The 19,848-nt window shown below is 43.2% G+C and overlaps 1 protein-coding gene and 1 long non-coding RNA gene across 3 annotated transcripts in view; one reads left to right on the forward strand and one right to left on the reverse strand.

Annotated features, from left to right (window-relative positions):
* Positions 1-18,450, forward strand: part of ccser1 (coiled-coil serine-rich protein 1) — a 117,453-nt gene extending 99,003 nt beyond the window's left edge. The window contains exon 11 of one of the 2 annotated variants that reach the window (XM_061817054.1): positions 14,578-18,450. In XM_061817054.1, coding sequence (XP_061673038.1) covers positions 14,578-15,186 — 609 coding nt within the window. In that variant the 3' untranslated portion in view covers positions 15,187-18,450. The remainder of the gene's footprint in view (positions 1-14,577) is intronic. The other variant, XM_061817055.1, reaches the window with a different exon arrangement.
* Positions 5,662-8,388, reverse strand: LOC133499252 (uncharacterized). The gene is made up of 3 exons (XR_009794607.1): positions 8,089-8,388; positions 7,112-7,211; positions 5,662-5,751 (listed from the first exon to the last, which is right to left on the reverse strand). It is a non-coding gene; the product is annotated as an uncharacterized LOC133499252 (long non-coding RNA).
* Positions 18,451-19,848: the final 1,398 nt, after the last annotated feature.

Below are 19,848 nucleotides of genomic sequence, written 5' to 3' on the forward strand. Positions count from 1 at the left end.
GCTTGATTTTACTCCGATTCGTAATCCAATCTGCAAGTCCCATTCGCTCCACCCTCCCGTTGTTTTCCCAAAGTTTTATGTACAAAAAGGACTAAAGCAACACAAAAGACGTTTTGTGTGGAATCTGGGCTAAATCTCCCTTTTCTTTAATCAGGATGATGAGACAGATTTGCGATGCTCTTTTTCTTTGCTCCCTGGTAAAATGCAGTGCAAAAGTCCAACTTAAAGAAATTTATAAGCAAAAATGACGAGGTTGATGTCGTGCTTGCCATTTCTGTAGACTGGAGAGAGATTTGGATTCATGCTTCGTATGTTTGGAGAATTGGGACTTTGAGATGGAATATTTCTGAGTTGCCATGGACACAGACTTTAAGCCAGCCGGAGACAGTCTCGTTGTGAACTTTTTTTTTTCCATCCCAAGGATCCACAGTGAAATAGTCAGGACAGACTGATGGATGAAGAGATCATAAACAGATGTTATCTTTACATTTGCTCACAGTTTGGAACAATTAGTCTTACAAAAAGTCATTTTTTGTTTTCTGGTATCCAGACATGCTTAATTACATCTGCTGTGCTTCGGTGCGACAAACAGTAGCACACAGCAAAGTCCAATGGGGATGAGAACTTTTTATAGTCTGTGTGCTCGCGAATGTGTGTGAGAGCACAATGCTCTACACTACTTGAATATTTAATGTTTTGGTATTCTCTCAAGCCTTTCTGCCCTTCATGTTCATAAGTATTTACTGTAGCCTGCTGGAACTGGCCATTAAAACGTCCTCCATTTACTTTGTTTTGACATTGCGCCAAGACACATCAATCCATCCATTATATGAGCTGCTTATCCCCACAAGGGTCGCAGGAGTGCTCGAGCCTATACAAGGTATCTTCGGCCAAGAGGGGTTCACCCTGAACTGGTTGCCGACCAATCGCAGCCAAAGGCTATTTGGAGTCTCCCAATTAATGCGGAAACCGGAGTGCCCGGAGAAAACCAACGCAGGCACGGGGAGAACATGCCAACGCCACACAGGCGGGGCCGGGAATAGAATCCTGGTTCTCAGAACTGTGAGGCTAACACTCTAACCAGTCGTGTCACCGTGCTGCCGAGACATAACACGGCTAAATTTTCATATATATTCCCTTCAAAATATCTCCACAGTGCTTTGAAGACATCAAAGGCTTTGTCTGTTTACTTTGTTACCCAGCATTGCATGCTAAACATACAGTACATAAATCGTCTGTCTGCATCAACAATGAGAATCCATTAATCCCAGGATAGGGTCTTGCGTCCCAATCTCTGTCGTCCTTAATCGCATAAATGTCTGGTTGACTTCAAGTTAATTGTCATGGTTAGTTTACTATTTGGTTCATTAGCTCAGCTGGCCTTTGAGCTGGGAGTCTTTCAAGTTGTCATTAGGGTTCACTTCAATCTTCAGTGAATGTGTTTGGAGTTAGTGTTGGGACTAACTACTTCTTCTTTTCCTTTCGGCTTGTCCTGTTAGGGGTTGCCACAGCGTGTCATCGTTTTCCATCTCAGCCTATCTCGTGCATCTTCCTCTCTAACACCCGACTGTCCTCATGTCTTCCCTCACAACATCCATCAACCTTTTCTTTGCAACTATTTTTTTTTTTTCCAGAAAAGATACAACAGTAGTATAAGGAATTACAAATAAAGTAGAAGCACAGGTAATATTATTATAGTGAAGCGGAGTTGCATTACAAATACAATGATTGTTACGTTGTGATGATTTCAGGTGTTTTCTCTGGACATGTCCTCTTGTAGCCTATGAAATATTTTAAAATCTGTGATTCCATTCACTCAGTTAACGTGTACTCCTGTCACGTCTGTTTTGAATCTTGCCTTCCTGCACACCCTGACTGTACCATCATCGGCAGGTTTTTCACCAACTTGTTTAGCAAATAAACAGTATGAAACGTTCATATCCATCCATCCACTATCTACCACTTTTCCGGGTCGGGTCATGGGGGGAGTAGCTTCAGCAGGGGTACCCAAACTTCCCTTTCCCCATCCACTTCCGTTCATGTGATAACTGAAATTATCAAGATTATTCATATTAATACGATATGGGGCCGGAAACGTTCAAGGCCAACCGACAAAAGGTGGATGCATAAAGACCATTTTTTTTTTCTTTATCGTGTTACCCTTCCCATATTTTAAAACACATTGTAAGCATTTTTGAACAAGCAAAATATTGCACATCTATAGAAAATACTGTACGTATTGTACTCCACTGTGTGTTCAGTATGTGCCTCTAAACAGTTTTGCCAGGCGATGTGGCTTGTGACATCGGCAGGTCTCTGTGTAACCCAGCTCCTGTGAGAGTGTGGTGTGTTTTAACCCATTCATGGTCAGGGTGGCAATTTTTTGCCTAATTGAAATAAAAGTCTCCGAACAGGCCACAATCAAGTTCATTTAACGGATGAAAACAAAGGGCAAAAAAAGATGTACCCTCTCGCGGGCGGTGTCCCAAAACTGGGACGGGTATATTATCAGTTCCGTGAAGAGGTACATACTAGAGATATGTTTATGAATTAATTCTTATTCTAGAACAACACTTGCGCGTTGATAATACTTATGGATTAGCACTTTGAAGACAAACTTGGTTGCATACCGACCTTTCTCCCTTCCTTCTCTTGGAAAACGCTCCATGTGTACTTGAGGCAGCCATGTTGGGTCAGGAAGGAAAGGGAAATAACTCCGTGGTAACTTTGACCGATGAGTTATCCTCTCCTGATACCAAATTATGGCTTCAGATTAAAACACTGAAATATTTTGATATACTTAAGGATGTAATTCCTGAAAATCATGATGTCTAAAAATGGGACGCTGCCCACGAATTTAATATTTTCCAGGTGTTCAACAAATGCTTGGAAAAATGTATCGGGAATTGTGGCTCATCTTGCTCACAAACGAGGGCATTACAGTTTGTAAATATCTCGTAAAAACCAACTACTTCGTCTCAATTTGCATATTAAAAATTCAGACCGGCTTGTCCAATGACCCGAAGTACATATATCCCGACCCTTCTGTATTTTACATTGTGCACTCGAAGTAACGTAAGGAAATATCCGAAATCAAATCGAAATTGCGCATTAAGCAATATCCTGTTCAGTGTAACTAGGATGGAAGATGATCTTCACAAATGTCAACAAGCCCGTAAAAAAATGTGTAATTTTGCTCCGATGTAATATAGCAAGTCTCAAAAGATGTTTCATTCCTCGCCTCGCCACGCACACAGGTACATTTCGCATTTCTCCAGCAAGAATCGGACGGACGAATATTTTTCCGCATGGCCTCGTGTCAGGCTGCTAAATAAATCTGGCCAATGTCACAATGAAGCTTTTGCACTAAAACCTGTTGGCTCGAAATACTGACGAGGCTCACTCATTTCAACAAGTAATCACCTCCTTGTTGCGCTAAACAATCTCACAAACATCGAATACGCACGGGGACACACACACTAGCACAATCAAGCATGTGGTGAGCTATTAAAAAGGCAATTAGTTTGAACCCTTTCAGAGTGGAGACCATGGGAGTTGCATGTTGGAAGGGGGGGAAAAAAGACTGGAGGAAATCATGTCCGTCGTATGTTTCCATTTGCGAGTTTGCACTATGAACACAGTGAATGAGCGCTTTGCAACGCTTGCCTCGCAGTTTTGAAATCCACGGTTTGAATCTCGAGTTTGCGTGTTCCGATGCAGGTACTCCGGCATCTTCCTACATGCCAAACCCGTGCGGGAATGTGAAAGTGGATGATTGCCAGCGGTTGACTGGCAACCGGTCCAGGGAGTACCCCGGCCTCTCCCTCCCCCCCAAAGTCACCAACAAGTAACCCAGATCAGACTAAGACTGAGCAGAAACATGGGTAATTCATGAACTAAATACTGCCACGCTAAGTAAAACACAAGGGCACGCAATACACAGTACGATATCTCATATATATTGCTTATTACGAGTATGCATTAACCCTTTGGTTTGCTTGTTTGTAGCTTATTTGACATGAGCGTATATGTTATGTTGGATGATACATGGCCCTGTGATGTAGTGTGTCGCGGGCGTCGTTGCTATTGAACCTGTGACGAGGGGGACAGTGATTCATTTAACACTCGTGGGGCATCAATAGCACATTGCCTCATCTTCATTACACCGTAAAGAGCATATTAAATCACACACGGGCGACATATCAAGACAGCTGACAAACACACACACACACATCCGCTGATTCCTCTGCTGATTCAGTTAATCTGAGCAAAATGTGACAGATTCTTTCAAATCTTCTTTTTGAACTTTTTTTTTTTCCAAAGGTGCCTTTTCATTTGTAGGGAATGCCATCTGTTATAGCAAAAAAAAAAAAAAAAAGAATATAAAAAACAAATAACAAATAAAAAAAACACGTCTTGCAGACGGGAGACCATTTGCAGTGACATTAAAGGGGGAAGAATAAAGGTGCATGAATATTAATGAACGATGCGGCACGAGACGGCACGCTGTGGCTGCGCCACCAGGGTAAAGTTGTAAAACTACACTTGATGCAGAAGACTTGCCAAGATGGCTTCCACTGAAAAGCAGAAGCGGATTCACCCGCAGGTTAAAATCTGTGAAGGTTTCTCATGTTTTTGAGCCCACGGGCGGATGGATTTCTGTTTGTAAGGTGGCGACGTTACCCGACTCCAGCTTAGTTGGAGGAAATCTTTGGCCTGATTTTTCTTTTTTGCCAAATTTTAGTCAAAGATATTGATCACATCAGTTATTTTGCCAAATGTTTTATGTTTTATGCTATACATTTGAGTGCTTTTTGTCCATTTTGTCTGTTATTCTACTTTTGAGAGAGAGAGAGAGAGAGAGAGAGAGAGAGGGAGAGAATGGCCTGAGAAAAAGAAAAGCTATTTTAGAGAGACGCACCCACCGCGGTCACATTTTTTCCTTACATAGTTGTTTTTTCTTTTCTTTTTTTCACCCCAAGTGCTAATTTAGCTTAATTTTGTTGTAGGATGGTTGTATTCCAACAAGCCCACTAGTCAGGGGGCCCGATGCAGAGGATTACCGACAACACATTTTCAGTGTAGTATTAAAGCTGCCTCGGTCTTTCTTAATTGCTTTTTCGGTTCCATATAAATACTCTAAACATGACTGCCAGTTATTCCGTCTTTCATATAAATTCGGGTATACATTGCCGGACAGAACTCAAAGATAGCCTTTATTTAATTTGATCTGTTTAGTCCAATAGAAGGTTGTTTTCTCGAACTGGTCCTTTCAACACAGGTTTGAGAACTGGTCTCAAGTGCCTTTTTTTGTCGTCTGAAAAAATAATGGCAAAATTAGTCAAACGTTTGAGCGGTATCATATATCGCAATCATCCATAGAACATTTTTATTATTTTGTTGTACCAATCGGAGTACAGTAAAGAAAATAAGTATTCGAACACCCTGCTATATTGCTAGTCTATAAGTTCTCCCACTTAAAAATCATGGAGGGGTCTGAAATTTTCATCGTAGGTGCATGTCCACTCCGAGAAAGATAATCTAAAAAGAAAAATCCAGAAATCACAATGTATGATTGTTTAACGATTTATTTGTGTGATACAGCTACAAATAAGTATTTGAACACTTGTCTATCAGCTAGAATTCTGACCCTCAAAGACCTGTTAGTCCGCCTTTAAAAGTCCACCTCCACTCCATGTCTTATCCTGCATCATATGCACCTGTGTGAGGTCGTTAGCTGCATAAAGACACCTGTCCACAACATAGAATCTGTAAGAATCAAACTTGTAACATGGCCAAGACCAAAGAGCTGTCGAAAGACACCAGAGACAAAATTGTACAACTCTGCACGGCTGAAAAGGCCTACGGAGAAATTGCCAAGCAGCTTGGTGGAGAAACGTTCACTGTTGGAGCAATCAGTAGAAAATGGAAGAAGCCAAACATGACGGTCAATCTCAATCGGAGTGGAGCCCCATGCAAGATATCACCTTGTGGGGTCTCAGTGATTCTGAGAAAGGGGTGGAATCAGACCACGACTATACGACGGGACTTGGTCAATGACCTGAAGAGAGCTGTGACCGCCGTTTCCAAGGTGACTGTTGGTAATAGACGTCATAGTTTGAAATCATGCATGGTACGGAAGGTTCCCCTGCTTAAACCAGCACATGTCAAGGCCCATCTTAAGTTTGCCAATGTCCATTTGGAGGATACGGAGGAGCCATGGGAGAAAGTTTTGCGGTCAGATGAGACCAAAATGGAACTTGTTGGTCATAATTCCACTAACCATGTTTGGAGGAAGACCAATGATGAGTTCCATCCCAAGAACACCAACCCTACTGTGATGCATGGCAGTGGTAGCATCATGCTTTGGGGGTGTTTTTCTGCACATGGGACAGGACGACTGGACTGTATTAAGGAGAGGATGACCGCGGCCATGTATTGTGAGATTTTGGGGAACAACTTCTTTCCCTCAGTCAGAGCATTGAAGACTGTAACTACTTACTTCACTGCAAACGTCATACTTGACCTCCGTTCAATTGAATGCTTTTATATTCCAGACAATGTCGAGGAGATAACCTCGTGTGTTGGATTTTTACAAATGTTCCTAATGCGTTGACGTGTTTGTGTTGCATTTTCTGCTGCAGTGTGCCCAAGATAATCCCAACCTAAAACAATTTGTTCACTGTTGTGTGGTTTTTAAAAACCGCCAAACTTGCGGGGTTGTCCAATGTACTGGATCTGCCAAAAACGAGGCTACAAATGAGCCTTGGTGTAGAAACAATGAAAATATCCATGTAGAATGTAGGCTAATGATCTCCGTGGTTCCTCCACGAGAGAGGATTCAATTATTCAGAACAAAAATAGTTCATTAAAACGTAATTAGAACAAAATAACTTTTGCAAACTCATTTGCCTCGGCCAGCCTCATTTGGGTGGAAAAAAAAAAACCCCACTCATTTGCTGGATTCTTTCCAGGAGTAGCAGCACAATGGCAGCACTTATCTTACGCCGGCCGATTGTCTGTTTACGCTCTCGGGAAAAAAAAAAGTTTGAGTTCCAAAGGTTGCCTGACGTTAATAATTAATTGTGTGATGTGCGGGTGACTTCTTTACCTTCATCAGTGAGTCACTTTTTGGGTTTTGCTGAGACAGCGTGCACACAGATTTTTAACATCGATGGGCAGTATGTGTCGTTTACTTGAACTCGCTCGTTCTGAAAGTAGAAACCGCAAAATAAGATTAAACAGACTTGTTTCCTCGCTCATTTTGATCCTGGCTATTTTTTGGATGACTGCATTTGTCGTCATCCTGTGGTTTTCTAATTCTTTTTCATCTTCAGTTAACTTAAAGATTTCTCCATCCGACCACCTACCCTACACGTCCTTCTGCTTTTTTTTTTTTTTGAATATCCAAGCATTTGGATCCACTATCGTTTTGCTTCTTGGACTTTTTGTCCTTCATATTATTCTCTTGTGGTTCCTCACCTCCTACTACCACTTCACTGTCCACTTGTTCATTTTTCTTCTCGCCATCATCCCACTCTCTTTGGGCAATGTCCAGGAAACATTCGCCCAGGCTGGTGGTCATTGATTTTCTTTTTTTGTTATTATTTTCTTTCACCTTCATTGCACCCGTGCACCTGTTGGTGTTTGTGCATCCAAGTCCCCCACCGTATCGCCTTCCTGAGAAGCCTCTTGAAGATTTCCTGCTCCCAGCACGACTGAGGAGCAGTGACTCTCTAGCCCACCTTCCATTCTGTGCCGGGCGAGTCGAAGGCCCGGTGCTAAATACTTCACATGTAATGATTCAGGCGCTCTAATCAGACTGAAGACTCAGTAGCAGTAGTTTAAATTACTTTTTTTCCCCCGCAATTTAAAACTGTTCACCCACGTTTTTCCAGGTCTTAACTTTTGTCACACATCTTAATAAATATCTCTTGTCTTGCGAGTCCAGCTTTCATCACCTTGACAAGTTTGCGAAGCGTGGGGAATTGAAAAGAAAAGCAAGCGGAGAAACAGGAGACAAGCCAGGCTCGCACAGAGTTACGATTCGAGCCCAAAACCTGTCGACTGTGAAGCAAACGTGCTCACCATTCTGTCCTCCAACTGTTTTCTTTTTCCTATTTTCTGCAACTTCGCGGCGGCCTCTCCTTGTGTGTGGTCTCCAGACTGCAGCAGTCTGCCATCAATCCTCCAGCTGTCAGGGTCCGCTCGGTCCTGGCAGCCAGCGGCATTCTTATGCGCCGCGTTACATAACCATGAAGAAGAAGAGACAAAAATAAGCAGGACAAAATGAAGGGCGGTGGTGGAGAAGGTGTGAGATGAGTGAAGAACAGAGGTCAAGAAGAAAACACGGGCAAAGAGCAAGACTGGTGTCACGGACGTGCCCACTCGCGGTGCTTCGGCCTGGTGTAGTTCAATGCTTCGTATAAGATGAACACCCACGCGCTTCACAGCTTTTACATTCACTCACTAGAAGAATAATGCACATATTCAGTTTGAATTCAAACTCTTTCAACATTAAAGAGTGCGCGTGTGTTGTGGTTAGATGAGCTAAGCAGAAAGTCGGTTCCCGAGTCAGACTCTGGCCAATGTAAAACTTCAGCAGTCGAAGTTCTTACTATATGGCCTCTGCTATCTATTACTCACCTACACAAACGCAGTAGTAAAGTCATAATTAGTAGGTTTTCTTTTGCCAAATATTTGTGTTAGTCTTAAACCCATTTGCTGGACGAATTATGCAAATGCAGGGACAAGAGAGGTTTTCAATTTAGCCCGGGGAGACCCGGATTTTGTCTGACCAGCTGCAACTCCAACACCCATTCTGAGTCAGCCTTACCGGTGTCCCCCTTTTTTATTAGTTTGTCAAGACAAAGGGTCACGAGATTACAAAACAAATGGAGGAACAGGTGGAAATCCCAACACAAAGACGAATACCAAAGTAAACGTTTCTTCAAAGCTGCAGGATTGTCCTAATAATCCTGCGAGAGATCAGCAGGTTTGTGATTTACAGCATGTTTATGATGTTGAGGAGCATCTGCTTTAAAGTCAGCAAGGAGGTGCATCACTCCTCAAAGTGTCGCTGGGTCACAAAGCCGCTCACAAAGTGAATGATTTGGGCAAGGATGATAGAAACAAATGCATGATGAAATAATAAATCTAACAATTTGTCACTTTCTAGTGTAGTTTTGTTTTTGACCGCCTGTTTTCAATCAGTCAATTTAATATGTAATCGATGCTATTTCTGTGAACAACACTGCAACCTAAAACAATCGCACGAGAAACAGTAAGTATGGCTGTGACTGAGCCGGCCTTCTGCGGTTGCGTGGCCGTATTTTTTTTACGCAGCTGCCCAAACAACTAGTTCATTGCACATCATAATCACGAAACGTCTTTGTTGGGACACTTGTAAACAGAGAACAACCTGTTATTGAACATGACATAAACCACTTGTGCAATGTAGTTGACAGGGTTACTTTATGGCAGCCAAACAGTCAGTCTGCAGCTAGCTGGCTAGCACGACAAGACAACGGGGCGCTCTACATCTTCACTGAGTGCTCTTGTCAGACAGCGCAAACAGATGGACTTAAATGCTCAACACCTGTCACACAAGATCCAAATCACAGTTCTTTGTTCACAAAAAGTTCCTCGATGTCAGCATCTGAGAGTCCAATCAGGCGAGCTGGAATAGTCACAAAAAACAGGATATAAAAGACGAAAGCACTAACCCTGAACAAAAGTAGTGCACAATTCGCGTACAGATTTAGGTTTCATCCGCAATTTTGACATAAACTTGAATTTGCATTGGAATGCGTTTAATCTGTAATGCAATTAAAATGACATATCACCCGCCCACCCCCGCCGTAAAAACAATCAGGTGAGGTCATGAAAGCGAGAGTGGAAGAATAACATTGCCCCGATGTGGATTAAAGGCATACAAAGTCTGAGCGTTTAAGTCCAAAAAAGCTTTGTGTGGTAGATGGCGAGAGCAGGAGGGCAACGGGGATGAAGTTGCCACAGGCTGTTTTTGTCGTCCTCGGGGCGGCTGTTTACTGAGGTAAACCAACAAGTTGAAAGTGCGAGCGCGCTACGGCCTTGAGACAGCTGCCGTGCTCGAATTCTCGGCTTTTATTTGATTGTTTGGTGGCAAATGGATGCAGCCTTTATCCGGCGAGGGAGACGTCGTGGATGACTGCAGGCGTGCTCTGGATATTCCTGCCCGTGGCCTTATTTTTTTTTTCCAACAAAAACATGGTTAAGAACATTTAGAGACATTCTCTCATCACATTAAAATTAAACAGTTGATTAATTTGTGGTTTGTGGATCAGGGAAAATGTCAAGTGTGATATCACTTCACTTCCATTTCTATTTTATCAATTTTTTTTTTCTATGTAGACAACATTTGACTATTCTAGTCAAATGTTTTCCTTTTTATCTTTGTGACGGCTCAACATTTTGGTGTCCAGTCTCTTTTTTTTTTTTTTCACCCCTCCTTTGGTCGTCATTAGGATTCTGTGCCTCCGTGGGATATCGTGTCCTGGTGTGTGATAGATGTCGCTGGTGTTTGGCGCGCACCGTCTACCCCCCCCCCCCCAAGGTGTGTTGCGTACCTCAAGCAGTGCGTGCATGTTTGAAAGTCATTAAAAGTGTCCCGTGATGAAGAGTTTTTGAGATTCTTGAGGATCTCTTGTCCATTTGCACCGTTATGAAGCTTCGTCATGATTCATCCACATCTAAACGCCGTCAATATTTTAGATGCGTGTACTTGCGTGAGAACACCTGAGTTTGTAAATCTATTTTTTTTTTCCAGGCCGTCTGGCGCTCTCATCGCGTTTTATCTGCGTCTTTGATCACCTTCTCGCCAATCTGTCCCCCCCCCTCCTTTCCCTTCCACCCGTTGACTGCATTTGTTTACGCCTCTCTTTTCATTGCGCTTGACCTTTTGCTTTGTCTCCATCTGTCGCCGTCTATTATGCGCAAGCACGCACGCACGCACACACACACAACAACACCACAGGTTTCACTTTCGAGATCAAGAATGTAACATCTGTCTGATTTGTTTTGTAACTATGTAAAAAAAGTAAAGGTAGAAGAAAGCAATCGATGATAATTATGTGCATTTAGACCGCTTGCTGGGTTGCCAGAAACATACTGTAATTTCCGTCCTACAGAGCGCACCTGATTATAAGCCTCACCCAGTACATTTGTGAAGGAAATACCATTTGGTACCCACATGAGCTGCACCTGTGTAAAAGCCACAAGTGCCCACATTGAAACACGAGATATTTACAAAGATGATACACAGAAAGTGTTTTCAAACTTTTAGTACCTTAGCTTAGCTTAACATAGCAACGACATGGTAGCATGACCAGAGCCGGTTTAAAAAAAAAATATATATATATATATCACTGAGACACGGCAGGAACACGCTAGCACGGCGCTAACACTAGCTAACAAGGCCGGTAAAGAAAAACATACAGGTGAAAGTCACTTCCTCGGCACATATATTCCATCGGTCTCACTCTTACCTTTTACGGTCGAATGCCCCCTTGCATCCGTTAGAAAAAAAATGTACAAATTAGCCGCATCACCGCATAAACCGCAGGGTTGAAAACGTGGAAAAAAGTCACGGCTTGTACAGTACTCATATTCTACTGATGATTACTAAAGAATAGAAAAAAGTAGTCTTGTATTTACGAAATTGTTGTTCACAGTATACATGTAAAAAGTGGAGTGACAAAAAATATAGTTGATTTCGAACAGTTTTGTATCTCGGCGGTTGTGTCGCTCAGGTTTTTATGCCAAGTCGTTCAATATATTAAACAAATGTTAGAAACTGACTGTAAAGCAAATAGTAGACATGGATAAAAAAGCAAGTAGCTGTAAATTGAACATTACGCCATCAATCTGGCTTTTTGCTTATTTTAGCCTCGAAAGCTAAATTACATGCACCCGGAAACAAACAAAAATAAAAATGTGGCCAGTGTTCAAAATGTCGGCCCGATTGAGTAAAAACAATCTAGTCTGATCCGTTGCCCTCCCTGTCCGGACCCTGTCAAACTTTTTTTGGGAGGCCGCTTTCTCTGGGGGACAGAGCCGAGTGATGGTCACTGGTGTGTCCGAGGATGAGCGCCCAATTTCGGACACAAGGTGCGGGGGGACCCCCTCCCTCCCTCCTGGAGCTTGTCGAGGGTTTTTTTTTTTTTTTTTTTTTGGGTGGAGGGTGGAAAGGGGTTAGACCGGGAAGTGGGGCACAGCTCTGGGCCACGGCTGGAGGAGCTGCGCGGTTTTAGTTAATCAGGGTTAATACGGTTATTTTTCATTTCATTATTATTATATTGTATATTATATTTATTTATATATAAATTTATTGAATTTACTATTTATTTAAATTAAATGTATATATTTGTTTATATTACATATCATAATATATATTATATATTGTTATTTTTATTCCAATTTTTGTGAGAAATCTGTGTATATTCTACTGTTGATAACAAAAGAATGGAAAATGTTATCAGTTTTTGGTTTTTTTTTCTGTTGAAGTTAGGGTTAATTTGGTGTGTATATAATTGTAGAACCCAATATTCTGTGGGTCTTGGGGGGGTAGTGAAATGTCTGGCATTTGTATTCATTTCAATGGAAAATTGATTTGGTATTTGAGTACGTTGCGTTACAAGCTTGTTCGCGCAACACATTCAGTCAAGTCAAGGTACCGTTTGTCTGTGAGATTCCCCCCCCCCGCGTTGTGTGTGATGGAGGGTGGCCGCGAGGAGCTGCGTTTCGTAAGCGGGAGGCGCGCGCACTGGAGTGTGAAAGGAGAACAGGTGGCTTCTGTTTCTGCCATCCAGCTTTATTTGCCATCCTTCCCTGGGCGTCCAGCGAGCTCGTTTGATGGCGGCGCTTTGCGGGGTTCGTGCAAACCTCGTGGCCCGCTTGCGCTGCCTCGCCCGTGCCCGGCCTTCTTTAGTGAGCAGGGTTCCGCTTGGTTTAGAAACAATTAGAACAAGCTGCAGGAGCCCAGAGAGCCCGCGTCTCCAAATGTCACCCAATTAACAATCGACGGGCGACGCGCACGCTCCCTCGCGCTCTAATTGCCGCGCCTCTCTTTGGGAGTCTCACACCTAAACTCGTCACGCGCTCGAGAAGGAAAATTGTTCAGGACAAATTGTGCTTTCGTGTCGTTTTCGTTCTGGATCGGGTATGATAGGCAAACGCTGTGCGTGCTTGTCATCTTGTGGTTGCTCTATGTTTAGAAGAAGCAGAACCCACCCAGAAGACCTTTTATGGAAATCCGTGACTTGGGTGACGCAGCATGTGGCTGATTACCCAAGGTTATTTTTAGAAAACTCAGTTGTCGTCTCAAGGTGGGCCGACGTTGGCTAGGTGTCGGACACCACCTGCCGAATTACTCAAATCTATGACATGGTGAAGCAGCATGTGGCGGAGGGTGATTTTATTTCATTTATTTAGGCGGCAGGGTGGATCAGCTGTTAAAGCGTTGGCCTCACAGTTCTGAGGTCCCGAGTTCAATCCCGGCCCCGCCTGTGTGGAGTTTGCATGTTCTCCCCGTGCCTCCGTTGGTTTTCTCCTGGCACTCCGGTTTCCTCCCACATCCCCCCAAAAAACATGCAACATTAATTGGACACTCTAAATTGCCCGTAGGTGTGATTGTTGAATGTGACTTTTGTCTGTCTCCATGTGCCCTGCAATTGGCTGGCAACCAGTTCAGGGTGGACCCCGCATCCTGCCTTTAGACAGCTGGGATAGGCTCCAGCACTCCCCGCGACCCTTGTGAGTATAAGCGGTGAAGAAAAGGGGTGAATGGATTTTTTTTGTCCAATTTATTTAAAAAAAAAAAAAATTCCCTCATGCATTTTAAAGCATTTCCAATTTTAAATGTTTCTTTCAGTTTTTCTTTCTTTTTAATTGCTTTGAAGTTGTCTTTTATTTCTCTGCATTTTAAAATACTTTTAATCATGTAAATAATGTACCATTCGTATAAAATGCACAATTTAAATAAATACATTTTCTTTGCTACTACAAGATCTTATTTGAAGAACCCTATTTAGGTAATTCGTATTCGTTCCAATGGCACCATCAAAACATTTTGTCCCTAAAATCTATATTTTTTTTAAATTGTCACTAGAACTAATTTAAATTGACTTAAGATTCTGAAAGTCACTGATGATGTAGTGGTACACACGCCTGGGTTTGGTGCGGGCAGCGTAGGATCGATTCCCGCTCAGCGATGGTGTCGATATCTGCCCTGCGACTGACTGGCGACCAGTTCAGGGTGTAGTCCGCCTTTCGCCCGAAGCTATCTGGGTTAGGCTCCGGCTCTCCAGTGACCCTTGTGAGGATAAGCGGCTTGGATAATGGATGGATGAAGATCCTGAAAACAAGTGTTTTTGTTCAAGAATATTGTCATTATGAGGCAGTTCAAAGGTCAATATTTATATACTCCTTTGTGTGGAAGGTCACCTGAGGAAGGCTTTGTTTTTTTTCTCCCCTTTTCCTAAAGCAGTCGATACTGGCCTCCATTTGTAATGTCTGTTTTGTCTATGTTGTTTATGTCAGGCCAACAACCATCTCGGGCGGTGGTCAGGACCAGGCGGCAGCAGCAGCAGCAGCAGCCTGCCCCTAAAGGAGCGAAGGGCGCCGCGGGCCGGGGCGACGCCGCCCCTTCTGCCGCTCGCAGGGGACCTCGCTAGCGCCCCCCGCCACCCGCTATCCCTCGGTTCCGCCCGGGATGACAACCACCACAATCTACCGGCCGGCGTCTCGAACGCGGCTCCCCGTTCCCTCGTCGCCGCCCAGACCCACCTTCCCCGCGCAGTGTCGTCTTTGCCCGCCAGGCAGCCGGAGACGGAGTCGTCCTCCGTCGAGTCCTTAGGAGGAAGCTTGGCGGCCTGCAAAGGGGAGCATCACTACCCCAGCCTCATTCCCCGGGCGGTGCATGCCTCCTCCTCCAGCCTGGCCAGCAGGGGGAGCGTCTCTTCGTCCGGCCTCCCCTCCCCCCCGACCCCTTCCTCCGCCTCCTCCTCGTCCTCCTCGCAATTCACGGGGCGCCTGGGGCAACCGCCCCGCGGCCCGCTGTCCCTGCACAGCTACTCCCGGAAAAATGTCTTCCTCCAGCACTCCCTGCACACCGCCGACCTCCAGGCGCTCACGCAGAGAGACACTTGATCGCCAGACGACATTTTGGTTGCTCTCCTTGCGAAGTCGTAAAAGGGAAAAACAGAAACGGTGCACAAAATTCAATGGAATTCTCCACATCTCCCGTGGCTCATTTTTCACTGACATTTTCTCCACGCGCAACAACAATTTGTTTACTCGTCACACAAAGTTGAAAAGAAAGAAAACGAGAAATGCTGGACACATACACACACAAAAAAAATCTATTGTTCAGCCATTCAGCCACACACTTACATGCACACACACGCACACATATGTAGACAGGTGCTCTTCTCATAAATGCAGGGGCCGGGGGGAGAGAAACAGAGTAGATATTTACCTGAACACAAACCACAAAGTCATGGGTCAACCTTCACTGACATTTTGTTCATGCGCATACAGGCAATTTTCTCCCAAAACTTGCAAAAGAAAACGAAAAAAAAAAATCACCCGAACGCAACCGGGCTCGGTTGGAACTTGACATTTTGTCCGTCCGCTCCCTCACAGAGACATGCGCACGCCGTGTCATGCCGACAATTTAGATGTGCCGACACCCATGTACGCGCGCGCACACACATAATCCTCATAGCAGGAAACAGGATGAACCTCAATTTATACAGCTCTTAGTTATTTTTGAATGTCTTTTTTTCTTCTTTTTTTTTTGGACTTTTAATTTATTTGAACCTTTTTTGCTGCTGAACGCTGTTGAGACTGACTGTCACGTGTGCTTTGCAGGGATGCTCGCCAACACCGTTGTCTCACGTTGCCAAAATGTACACCAATGAAGACCATCTTTCCTTCCTCCCTTGCGGTGTCAAAGGGAAACCCGACAAGTGAGCGGTACATGTTTATTAACTTAATCTTTCAAGAAGGGAACGCCGCACAAATGGATGCGCTTGGTGAGAGCTTTCGATTCGGCCCGCCGTGCGCTTCTAAAATTTTAACCTGCAAATGCTAATGGGACACCATGCAGGGGGTCCTCGGTTTACGGGGGACCCAAAATATGAGTTTTCAACAATGGAGTCAGAAGTGATTCATCTCGGCCCTTGCTAATCACACTTATCATTTAATACGTCAAGTTTAACATTCCGTCTGATTGGCAGATCGAGAAGCTGCATTTCTAATGGTGGGAAATATTCTTTTTATTTTTATCATTGCCTTATTTATGTTTACCGCCACAGGAAACATGACGAACAATCACGGCTATTTTGAAGGAATTAAAATTAATATATTATTTTTGCTTTTTGAATGTCGCTGATTGTATGTTTATTTTTGCTCTGTAATCACTTTTTGAATTGTACATGTACATAGGATCCTCATGAGAAGGTGTGAACAAATGTCCGTCAGCAGCTAAAGTAGACATTGCCATTTAAAAAAAAAAAAAACAATCATTACAAATAATATTAGCAAAAACTTTTGTGTACTCAAACCTCTGAAAGCCATTTTTTGCACCTTAACTCAGTCCGACCTCAAAACAACTCAATTCAATTCAAAATTCATGAATGTATACAACAAAATGTTTGGAAATGTGTGTTGGATTTTTGTGATGTCACGCAGTGCTTCTCACCTGTAAATGTTCTACCATTGGAAAGTCCAATTTTTATCTCCCTATGAAATGACAAGCAGTAGGACGAGCTGGTCACAGGCTCCTCTGGGATTGCACTTGAAGCGTGTGACGTGTGCTCAATGGACCTTTCCGACTGGCCTTCTTAAGCTCCGCCCCCCCCAGCTACATTTGCCATGTCCCACAAGCTTCCAGAATGGTGACTGAACAGAACAGGTTTGAATTGGATTCTCTATCGCGTATTCCAGATAATATTGCGGTGTGTTTTTTGCCAAATGCGTCAGACATGTCCAAGAAAATTCTACAGAGAGGTCTTAACTTTTTCACGCAAGGATATCTACACGGAATTGAGATTTTTGACGGAGCAGGACGCAATGTCAGGAGTTACAGCGAAATGTTGGCGATCGATGCAAAAAAAGGTTTGACGCCTCACAAACTTTATATGGAAATCCTACTGGATAAAATTGTGGAATCGTACTGCGCGTGTAAAGCAGGGTGAGTACTTTTTACTTGGAAAGATCATGAGTAATATCATTGTAGTCTTTAGAAGTGAGTGGGTGTATTCGTTTGACTTGGCTCGTAATCGAATCTTAGTACTCAGTCTTAAAAGTCTGATGTGATCCAAATAGGCAAATAGACATTTCTCTTGCGTGACATGGCGCATTTACGTATCACTAACCCGACTCTTGACCATAAAACATGACACACTTCATTCAGCAGGTTAGTGATACGCTAACAAAGAGAAAGTTGTTCTCCTCCAATGTAAAAATATAAAGCACTGATAATAATTCACTCAAACTCAGAGAAGATACTTTTCCCTCACTTACCATCGAACATACAGCCTTGCGTTTGTTGATATTGTTCGCATTTAGCTGTACGTGCGCTCTTCTGCGAGCCTTAATCCATCGGAAACACTTCGTCAACTGTGTTTTAGGCTTTGGAAAAAGAATCAAGGGGGCCCCTTGTGACCTCACAGGATAACTTTCATCAGAATTGCACGTTCCCCAAGCGCATTTTCTTCATAACATTAACTTTTCCAAGCGCACGCTACTGACAACCGGCATTGCTTGTGGGACAACATGGCGAGAGGGGCGTGTCAAGCCAGGAGTTAAGACAATGGGGCTATCTGATTGGCTAATATTGTACGAGGGATTGACAGGTCGGAAAGGTCCATTGTCTGTTTCGCTTTCAAATAGTGCCCCATTTATAAGGAAAGAACATTTGTGGTCTTAACCCATCATCGGAAAACCAGCATTCTTGATATTCACACTCTTAAGGCTGCGCAATTGGGAAATTTGTTGAAAGGCGCATGTTAAAAAAATAGTCGAGTGGCATTCAATCAGTGATGTCATCAATTTTGAGACAAACAGGTGTGAATCGGGTGGCTCGATTAAGGATGAAATCAGCACAGGCTCAACATGCATTTCTCCTTAAAACCCTGAGGAAAATGGGCCGTTCAACCCATTGTTCAGAAGAAGAGCGTACTTTGATTAAAGGTTTGATTGGAGAGGAGAAACCTTATAAAGAGGTGAAAAATAATTGGACTGTTCCGCTAAAATGATCTCGAATGCCTTAAAATGGAGAGCAAAACCAGAAACACGTGGCAGAAAACAGAAGACAATCATCAAAAATGGATCAGACAACAACCAGAACGACAAAGGCTCGGCCAATAATCAGATCCAGGATGATCAAAGACAATCTGGAGTTACCTGGAAGTCCTGCGACAGTCCAGAAGATGTCTGTGTGAAGCTCATCTATTCGCAAGAATCCCCCACAAATTCCGGCTGTCAAAAAAAAGAAGAAAAAGAAAAGAACAGATCAACTCACCCGAAGAGAAATGGAGGAACATTTTGTGGATTGATGAGAGTAAAATTGTCTTTTTTGCGTCCAGGGGCCACATACGGTTTTTGAGACTACCCCCAAACTCTGAATTCAAGCTACAGTACACCGTGAAGACAGTGAAGCATGTTGGTGGAAACATGATATGATGATATGGGCATCTTTCTCCTACTATGGCATAGCAGGCATCGCGGCTGGCAAAATAAATGAATAGGTCATGTTGCCCCTGAAATGGCTGTTCCAACAAGGCAATGACCCCAAATACTCTAGTCGACATGCAAAGTCTTGCTTCCAAACCAACAATTGACTGTCCTGCTGGTAACACACTGTTGTGGAGTGGAATTATCATGCTGCTCATCCTAAAAAAAAAAAAAGAAATGTTCCTTTCAAAATGGAGCATCTTTTCAATGTGAAGCAATTTTGTTTTAGTTTTGAAGGAACTGGAGGTTGAGTAGCAAAAGTCATCCCGCAGCAGTGTGTGACCAGCGCGGAATTCCCAGTGAATTGTTCCTTGTTTCCAGTAAAAATGGAGCAGCTTTCCAATGGTATGTGGGCACAAAACACAGATTTCTGAACTTTTGGTTGTATGTTTGTTGAAGCTGCTTCGTTCCGGTTGAGGTTGAATTGTGGGTGTTTTATTTATCTATCTTCGACCAATCATATGTGATACATATAAGGCTGCTGAATATCATTTTAATTTGTCAGGTTTATTGAAATGTGTTGTATTTCGGCGCGTTTTTTTTTTTTTTTTTTTTGGTCACCTTAATATTTTATCTGAGGATTTTTGCTCCACTGTCTCTCATTAATATTTAATGCCATTAAATCAATGAAAAAAAAAACAACTTGAACTCATTTGACTTTCGTGCTTGCGTTCAGTTTCTTCGGAGGGCCATTTTTATATAATGTTAGGTGTTATGATGTCACATCAATAAATGTGAGATAGATGAACAACCTTGAAGTGTCAGTCCAGCCGAGTCGGACGCTGGGATGAAATTTACTGCTTCGATCCTGCTCGCTGCCGTCATGCCCGGGAGACACTTCATTGGCTACGCCTCCTACTACTCTCCTTTTCACATGCGCATTAAAAAAAAAACAAAAAAAAAATGTCTGTCCATTGAGACAGCTTAACGTCTGACTTGGCTTTCACATACATTACGCTACTTATAACGAATGTCATTTTAATACCACCGCAAAATAACCCAACCCACGGACGACGTCTAAACCACTGGCAACAAAAGTGAGTGCACCGCAAAGTGAAATTATCTACAACA

This window comes from Syngnathoides biaculeatus, chromosome 4, assembly GCF_019802595.1.
Source record: "Syngnathoides biaculeatus isolate LvHL_M chromosome 4, ASM1980259v1, whole genome shotgun sequence".
NCBI lineage: Eukaryota > Metazoa > Chordata > Actinopteri > Syngnathiformes > Syngnathidae > Syngnathoides > Syngnathoides biaculeatus.